The sequence below is a fragment of the Corylus avellana genome, chromosome 2 (assembly GCF_965113065.1).
Source record: "Corylus avellana chromosome 2, dhCorAvel1.hap1.2, whole genome shotgun sequence".
Classification (NCBI taxonomy): Eukaryota; Viridiplantae; Streptophyta; class Magnoliopsida; order Fagales; family Betulaceae; genus Corylus; species Corylus avellana.
The window spans coordinates 1,729,653-1,739,187 of record NC_142491.1 but is presented as its reverse complement, the minus strand read 5'-3'; the positions used below and the strand labels follow the sequence as shown (position 1 = coordinate 1,739,187).

The following is a 9,535-nucleotide window of genomic DNA, read 5'->3' as shown; positions in this document are numbered from 1 at the left end:
TTGTCAAAAAAACGAAAATACCTTATTTTGGAGAAAAAAAAACACACAAAAAATTATTATTATTTTTTTAATTTCCACTCCCTTTTTTCATTTTTAGTTTTAATTTTATTTTTTTTTATTAATGGTATTTTTCGTCATTAAGAGGGACTAAGAGAGACATTGACAATTTTTTGTAGTTTGGACGAGATTGTCAATTTTTTTTATTTTTTTATTTTTCAATGAGATTCAAATATCATTAATAAGAAGAAACTTGTACAGCAAGAACAATCTCTCTTACACAAGTTGGAAACATGAGATATTGTCAATTTGATGGTAATTTGATGTAAGTATGTGGACATTTTCCAAAAAAAAATTAAACACTGCTACGTCAGTAGGTTAAATAGTGGTGGTACAAAAAGTGTAGTTTTTAACATTACCTTAACCTATTATTTTGATGGCACAAAAGAATAACCTATTAAATCGAGTTTAACCCATTAAATTATGAATTGGCATCTCTTGTACGTTCAATGAGATAGAGCATATTGTATCATAAATACGAGCAACTATTCTCTCTATTTCACTTGAAATGAAATGTTGTCAAGATTTTTATTTTATTGTATTTAAAGGTATATATATATATATGATGTTAAGTGGTTTAAACTTTTTAAATGATGTGACAACTTATTCACCATTTAATAAAATAAAATTTTAATTATAAAATAATTATTCTCAATTTCAAGTGAAATTTAGAGAATCATTTTCCCATAAATACTAATGGTCCCACACAATCAAATTATTGTATAGGTATTCATTTATTATACTTAACAAAGCAGCTTATTATGAGATCATTCTATGAAATAATTGGGATTCCTTACAATCACTTCCAAATGGGTGGTCGATCTCCCCAAAAATAGAATAGGGTGGCCGGACCATCCCTAAAATAGTGTGGTTGGACATTGTGATAAAGTGATCTCTTTGCTTAGGAAAAAGAAAAAATAATATCGCTAATAATTAATTGGAAAAAAAATGCAACACAATAAAATATCATTTATCAAAAAAAAAAAAATCAGCTGGCATCTCAAGAGTAATGCTAGAAATAAGACTTTTGTCCAATTTTTATCCTCATAAATAATATAACTTTTAAAATTACCCATGAATTAAAATTCAATAATTGAAAAATCCCACTTCAACATCATCGAGATTCTTTAGATATGAAATCTTGAGAGAGAGTTATTTAATTACAAAAATATTAAATCATAAAATCTAGGAATTAAAAACTGGTAAGAAATTAACAAAGAAAAAGAACAAGTCAATATAACAATTAAACCGTCCTTACCTAAACACCCAAGGACAGATCCTGTAATTTTAGAGGTCCAGATTAACCTCCAGAATTTTTAATTCAAAAGACACCGTACAAGAAGTAAAAAAACGTCACGTCAATTACGCCGTCTCTTCTCCTCTTCTCTTTCTCTTCTCTTCTCTACTCTTCCGGGCAGCACAGGAAAGTTGAGTTAACTCGACAACTCGAAGCTCTCTACGGAGAAACCAGCAAACCAAGAGGGCTTTCAATCTCAAAAGCATTGTGATAGCTTAGCTTACTACGAAATCTCTTCCTCCGACGACAACGATCTTAGCACCGTGGAGGCGCCGGCACCGGCACCGGAGAATGATTCCATAGAGAAGATCAGGAGGAGGAGAAGAGGTGAAAGAAGCTGGAAGGAAGGCGAAGATTAACCCAGTGGCGTAGTTGATCAAGACCAGGCCAAAACACGATCCAGCGAGAATGAACGAACTGTGAAGTGAAGATTAACACCACTGTAAGTATATATGTAAACGTCAAAATTCTTGATTTGTTTGCTATTTGGTGATTCTGTCATATGGGTTCTGCGTGTTAGTCGAAAGCTTGATGAGATTTGGAAGAAAAACTATCACTCAGATTTAGGAAAAATTTTGGTTTGATTATGAGGAAGCCAAAACAAAATTTACCAAGTTGTTTTTCTTCGTTCCTGTGCTGCCCCAGAAGAGAAGAGAAGATAAGAGACGGCGTAATTGAGTTAACGTTTCTTTACCTCCTGCACGATGTCGTTTGAATTAAAAATTCTAGAGGTTAGTTAATCTGGACCTCTAAAATTACAGCAGTTCTTTTTCTTCAATCCTGGCCGTTCATAAAATTACAGGATTCACCCTCCCCCCATAATACAATCAACCGAAAAGCCCGGGGAATGGGAATAATGTCTTACCAAACGCGTTTACTTCCACACCGGTTTGAATATAATACGTCTTCAACTGAAAGAAAGGCAGTGGAAACAAAGCCAAAGACTTGCACACAGAGACACCCACAAAAAGCGGCCATGTTTTTTTTCTTCTACAATATTCATTTGGGAGACCTGGTAAACATGAGGTCCATTCTTGAACTTCATTTTACACCAGCCCTTTACTTTGTTTATCTTTTCCTTGGATTTTAGTCGCTTGGGTAGCTCTGATTTTTGTTGGAACTGTTCAATTTTGATGAGCTTTGAGTTTGTGTAGACTTTTTCTTAGTTTGTGTATTTGTTTACTGGTTCAGAGATCCAATAGTTTAAAGGGTCTTTTGTCTTTGTTATTGTGCTATTGCTAGATTTCATCTTCGATCGAGAAAGGTTTCAACCTCTTTATTTGTTTGTATTTTGTCAGACTGATCTCACTTATTATCATCTCTGAATTTATGTAAATCAGCAACTGTTAGAGACAGAAAGGATTCTCCAAATTTGGTGAGAACTGCTTTTTATTTGTTGATTTTGTCTCTTTTGGTAACGATTCATAGTTCATATTAAATGCCATAGTTCAAGATTTGACTTTCTTATCTGCCAAAATTTGGCGTATGTAATAGGTTGGTTTGACTTCAATATATCACTCAGCTCGTGAAGATCAGATCTACTATGCTTTGTGTCAATACATTCAGTAGGATTAGATCTTGGTGTTGAAAGTAGAGGAAGTGTAGAAAGAATCAGTTTAGGACTCTATGGGGAATACTTGTGTTGGACCAAGCATTACTAAGAATGGTTTCTTCCAAACGTTTTCTGCCGCAATGTGGCGTTCACGGACGCCCGATGACTCAGTTTCTCCTCATACTAATGGAGAAACAGTCGATGAACCTGAATCGCCTTTGCCGGTCCAAAATAAACCGCCAGAACAAGTGAAAATGTCGCAACCGGAAACTAAACCGGAACCGGAGCATCCCAAAAAAGCCAAGAAGAACCCTTATATGAAGAGGGTGGCTAGTGCAGGGCTTCGGGCTGAGGTGTTAAAAACGAAAACTGGTAATCTCAAGGAATTCTTCAGTTTGGGGAAGAAACTAGGACAAGGGCAATTCGGGACAACATTCCTATGTGTGGAGAAGGCAACAGGGAAAGAGTATGCCTGCAAATGTATTGCAAAGAGGAAGCTGTTAACAGATGAGGATGTTGAGGATGTGAGAAGGGAAATTCAGATAATGCACCATTTGAAGGGGCATCCAAATGTTATATCTATTAAAGGGGCTTATGAAGATGCGGTGGCAGTTCATGTTGTGATGGAGCTATGTGCAGGTGGTGAGCTTTTTGATAGGATTATTGAGCGTGGACATTATACAGAAAGAAAGGCAGCTGAGCTTACGAGGACTATAGTTGGAGTTGTAGAAGCTTGTCATTCGTTGGGAGTGATGCATCGAGACCTTAAGCCTGAGAATTTTCTTTTTGTCAATAATCAGGAGGATTCACTTCTCACAACTATTGACTTTGGGTTATCGATATTCTTCAAGCCAGGTATATGAAGATTGGTGTTGAACTTTTGGAAATTATTTGAATTGCTATTCTGATATCTTCTAAAATTGATAGTTGGGTAAGATTTCACAAGTTGATTACGTGATAAGTAACATGTTGTGCTAATTGCTACCTGCTTTCTGTGTAAATTATAAAACACTATGCTAGAAATTCTCATCTCCTAAATAGAGTGATTGCTCATTGAATGTCTGTAAATCATTTTAAATTGTCCGTTCGTGTACTCACCGATACTCCCAGATCCTTTTAACTGGACACTTGGTCTTCTTTATGCAATGTATGGATTTGGTTTGAATTTTCGCTAACGACTTGGTCAAAGTTAAAATTTAGGTGCAATCAGATTTACATTATACCTATTAAATCAGTGGAATATGAACTTACAGATGATGGAATTTATGGTCACTGAAAGTACTGATTATGATTATTTGCACCTAAATAAAAAAATAATAATGAAAATGCCTTTAGAAGTTATTGAACTTTTTTACTTATCAAAAAAAAAAAAGAAGTTATTGAACTTTTTTCTTTATGTAGGATTTCAGAAATGTTATATATGTATATTCAACATAGGTAGCAATGGTGGAACCAAGGCATATCACAAAGGGAAAGGCTTATGCCAATATGTGGTTGCCAGTTCAAGAAACCTGTTCCTGGTCCATTGAACTATCACACCACTTGTCAGCCTAGAAAAGACAGCTACTGATAGAAGGCTCTCAGCATAATAGTGAACTCCTATATTTTGTTAGATTCTTGATCTTTGGAATGCCAAAGGTCATTTTTACCTTCCATTCTCATTTCTGTGATTTGCAAGAATATTATGAACTTGTCAACTATTATCTTCAAAGTTCCAAGTTTGTTAAAAATATTGTGATGTGATGATACGTTTTACTTGAGGTATAAGCATGTTTTTTTTTTTTTTTTGGTAAATTGTTGTTTAATTTGTGGTAGTGTGTAGCTGCTGATTAGCTCCATGGTTTCACCGCTCTTTACTTTGCTTCGTCATGACTTCATAGAACTAGAAGCAATGGATTTGATTTCCTAATTTCTTATAAGAAATCAGTGGTTCTTTTCCCTTCCAGGAGAAAAATTTAGAGATGTGGTCGGCAGTCCATATTATGTTGCACCAGAAGTTCTGAAAAAGCATTATGGTCCAGAAGCAGATGTTTGGAGTGCTGGAGTGATTGTTTACATTCTATTAAGTGGAGTGCCTCCATTTTGGGCTGGTAAGAAGTTGGGAATCTTCTAGTTCTTGATATTTTACTATATAGCATTTGGGTATCTCTAATATATGTTCCATTTTTTGCTTACTTTTTCCATTTTCCTTACTTTCATTTCCATCCTTGTAATTATTATGTAGAAACCGAGCAAGGGATATTTGAACAGGTCCTGAGTGGTGATCTTGACTTCTCATCTGACCCATGGCCTACTATCTCTGAAAGTGCAAAAGATTTAGTGACGAGAATGCTTGTTCGAGATCCTCGAAGGCGGCTAACTGCATACGAAGTTTTGTGTGAGTCCTCCATTGTTTTGTTTTTTGTTCAATTAATTCAGACATGTGGGAATTATTTGGTTCATAGCTAGGGAATTGGGTTGAGTAGAACCTTTTTCCAATGGAATACATATGCACCATGGAGTCTCTGAATTCACCTTGAATAGTTTCATTTTGGAGCTTTCAGGGTCACAATTTTGTTCCTTTTTGCACCAAACAAACCTAGAAATCTACCCCTTTTCTTGGACTGTCAATGATGTACTCTGAACTTTAGCCATGGAAGTATTGAACTAGAACAACGACAAATGCAGTTCAAATGGTTCAATTATTATTCTTTAATGTTTTCTTTTAAGGTTTTTCTTGTGAGCCCTGATGAATGTATATCAATATTACATTGAAAGAAAATGAGAGTTCTTCAATCTCATAGTAATGTTAGTTTCTGCATTTTGAATGAAAGAATGGTGAAGAGAGGAAGATTTGTCATTCTAGGTGAGATCTCTTTCTCAGTCTTGATGGAGACCACTACTGGTGTATTTTTACGGTCTTGTAACCTCCATTTTGGATCATTAAATTGCTGAAACCTTGAAGAGTTCTGAAGTCATTGACCCCAGGTTTGCCATTATCCACAGCATCAATAGTAATTTCATATGCAATTGGATACAAAGGATATTGTCCTAATTTTTTTATTTTTGTCCCTTTTGAAATTTCAAAAATCTTTAGAATGACCAGATCATCTGCTTCTGCTGTTTGTCTTAAATCATTGTCATTATGAATGTATACATAAATACTACAGTATTTATGCAAGGTTTCAGGCTGGGGTTTTCTTTTCATAGCTAATCTATAGTTTAATTTCCTTTCAGGTCATCCCTGGGTTCAAGTTGATGGAGTTGCTCCTGACAAGCCTCTTGATTCTGCAGTTTTAAGTCGCTTGAAGCAATTTTCTGCTATGAACAAGCTCAAGAAAATGGCTCTTAGAGTAAGCATCTGTGTGAAAGCTGAAGGCTATTGACTACAGGATCACTGAAATCTCTGTAGTTAGAGTTGCTACATTAAATTGTGTATTCAGATACAAATTTAGTTTGTAGTTCAGACTTAAAAAATGTTTGGATTTTCGGTTAGATAGAATGACTCATCTTTTTATCAATCTCTTTGTTCTTTGCAGGTCATTGCAGAGAGCTTATCTGAAGAAGAGATAGCTGGCCTAAAAGAAATGTTCAAGATGATAGACACAGACGGTAGTGGTCAAATAAGTTTTGAAGAACTTAAGGCTGGTTTGCAAAGAGTAGGAGCTAATCTTAAGGAGTCTGAAATTTATGATTTGATGCAAGCAGTAAGTGTTTAAGAGTGAATTTAGATGCAAAGTGCTTCAAAAGGTTTGAAATTTTTGCTAAATGATTCAAAAGGTTTCACTTGAACAACTACTTATCAAAAAATAAAAAGGTTTCACTTAATTGATATTACGGTAGTAGTACGAAAAAGAAGAAAAATGGTTTCTGAATATCAAACACTAGCAGAGTGGTAATGCATGTATATGAAGAAAAATGAGAGAGAGAGAGAGAGAGAGAGAGAGAGAGAGAGAGAGAGAGAGTCCCAATTGCAAGACTATATTATTGATAATCTGAAATCCAGAAAAAAAAAAAAAAGATCAAACTGTATAATTTTTTTTAATTCTTTCCTACAAAAAACAATATTTAGCTATCACTCTCTATCACAATTTAATTTATATGTGTACAAGTTAGTAACAGTAAATTTAGCACATCTTTAAAGCTACTTATTTAAGTATGTGTTACTTTCAATTAAGGGACTCATGCTTGTTTTGTTCTATGTTGATTTTCCCGGAACTTTTTATATCCTGTACAAAGAATGCTTGTATTCGGGCAATGGTGTTCGTGTTGAAAATATTAGAAATTTTAATTGGGAGAGAAGACTATAAAAAGGGTCCAATCAAGATGTAGGTAATTTAATTGTCGATCATCAGAATAATTGCACACAGAAATGCTGTATGTTGTTTGGCTGGTCAACAATTCCATGAGATGTATTTGGAGATCTAGAGTGTGTTATTTAGTGGGCCCCTGCAGGTAGAGAGATTGACAGGAGGTTATGAATTAATGGCTTCAAGCCTCAAAAGAATCATGTTTTTAGAAGAACCAATCTTCTTCGATATAATAATATATTTGTTATTTTTCTGCCGTTGTTGTCATTAGGTCAATAAATTTCGAGTACAAAATCTTGAAATTCTCATTATTTATTTTTGTTTATGTTTTTGTTTTTGTTTTGGGACTAAAGGAGCTCCTGATGGGCTACAGGAAAGGGTGGAAGACATTAAGAAATGTTTTTCCTTTCTATATTTCTGACTAACATGATATATAGTGTTATGAATAGGAAATTCAAGTGATTCTCTCTTCCTAATGATATATTAATTTGGATAAGCGGGGTTTAGCGGAGGGTTTGATTGGGATGAGGATTATTACTTTGAGGGGTATAAATTTTCTTTTTCTTTCTATTATTTTGAGGTATATGGGAACATTAATACACTATATTCTAGCCTTATAAAACATGAAATGACTGTAACTGCTTTCTGAGAAAGCTCACTTGAGAAACCTCCCTAGTATCATTGCACCAAGCTGTTGACAAGAATATGAAAACAGGTTATAATGTTTCTGGGATCTGGTTTGCTGCAATAAGACTATGAAATAATGATGCATTATGTTTTTAATCCGCTTACATTATTGAATTGCAGGCAGATGTAGATAACAGTGGAACCATTGATTATGGTGAGTTCGTTGCTGCAACATTGCATCTGAACAAAGTTGAGAGAGAAGATCATCTATTTGCAGCTTTTAACTACTTCGATAAGGATGGAAGTGGTTATATTACTCCTGATGAGCTTCAGAAAGCTTGTGAGGAGTTTGGCATAGAAGATGTTCGCCTGGAAGAAATGATCCAAGAAGTTGATCAGGACAACGTGAGTACTTTCTTTTATTTATTTTTTTTATGACAGGAAACCTTGAAAAGGTAGGGCTCTTCGGACCCACCCATGTAGAATAAACTTTGGACCCGTGCACTGCACCCTCAGAAGTTTCCCTAATAGTACTTTCTTTTATCATACTTCCACATTTATACTACGGGAAGGGATTGAAAGACAAATCTCTCTTGCTTTTTCTGAATATGTAGTTCAGATCAAATAAATGCAAACAACTATTTATAGACTTTGCCTAAATGAAGCATGGCCTAGTTTGCTTAGCTTAACAACAATTTGACTCAGAACAAGGTTTCCTCCATAACCCAACTTTCTTCTCCATTTTAAACTTGTGAGACCTTGGCAACTCTTTTAAAACCTGATTTGGGTATTACTAGGTTAAGCTCTGGTCTACTCAAGAGAACTCGAAAATTATTTAAGTTGGATTTGACTTAAGGTTTTTCTGATGAAAATTAATCCCAGTTTTAAAAGTTAAGGCCATCCTACCATGGTGATTAGGCATTTTGAGTGATGGGTAAGGTTGAGATATGGTTCTTATTGTTGATCTCTCTAAATAATAAAGTTTCACAAATTCCTCTATTCAGTAACTTTCTTATGCATTTCATGTATGATAGCCTAATGATTGTTTGTTTCAAACAATTTTGCAGGATGGACGCATAGATTACAATGAGTTTGTGGCCATGATGCAAAAAGGAAATGCTCCGGTTGCCGGTAAGATGGGCCTAGATAATAGTTTTAGCATCAGTCTTAGAGAAGCTCTAAGACTATAGTCACATAGACAGCGGTGAGATTCTTGATTCTTTCATCTTTGTTAAAACCTTTTGTGGGATCAAAGAATGTATAGTAGGCGCACTGCTCACAGGTGCTCATCTAAGTAAAATTTTTGAATTTATTCAGAATTTCATGTACTATGAGTTTTGCAACTATACTTAGCCTTTTTAATTGTGTTGCATTCTATGTGGAGGAAAAAAAAAAAAAAAAAAACTTGTATGGTCGTCTGGTTTTTTTTTTAATGGTGTTATCTCTTTTCCTATAATGTTCAAAATCAGATGTATGCCAAAAACATTTGGATATTCTTGGAAGTACAACAATTTGTTGCTGTTTTAATTTGTAAGCTATACATGCACCCAGTGGGTTTTGATTTTTTTACCTCATACTTCAAACTATTCCTTTGAGGATTTGGGTGGGAGAGGGGAAGAGATACCATTTCACATTGCTAATTCTTGATTTTTGCTTGGTTTTTATAATCTTTTTTCTTGTTTGAGTTTCTTAAAATTGGTAGAGGACGTTAAG

General features: G+C 34.7%; 1 protein-coding gene across 1 annotated transcript; it reads left to right on the top strand.

The window, feature by feature from the left end:
- The first annotated feature begins 1,439 nt into the window (after positions 1 to 1,439).
- On the top strand, positions 1,440 to 9,182 carry LOC132175582 (calcium-dependent protein kinase 1). Its single transcript, XM_059587563.2, has 9 exons — positions 1,440 to 1,796; positions 2,653 to 2,729; positions 2,849 to 3,761; positions 4,853 to 4,996; positions 5,131 to 5,283; positions 6,123 to 6,238; positions 6,425 to 6,592; positions 8,003 to 8,227; positions 8,890 to 9,182. The coding sequence occupies exons 3-9, from the start codon at positions 2,981 to 2,983 to the stop codon at positions 9,010 to 9,012; spliced, it is 1,710 nt and encodes a 569-aa protein (XP_059443546.2). The 5' UTR covers positions 1,440 to 1,796; positions 2,653 to 2,729; positions 2,849 to 2,980; the 3' UTR covers positions 9,013 to 9,182.
- Positions 9,183 to 9,535: the final 353 nt, after the last annotated feature.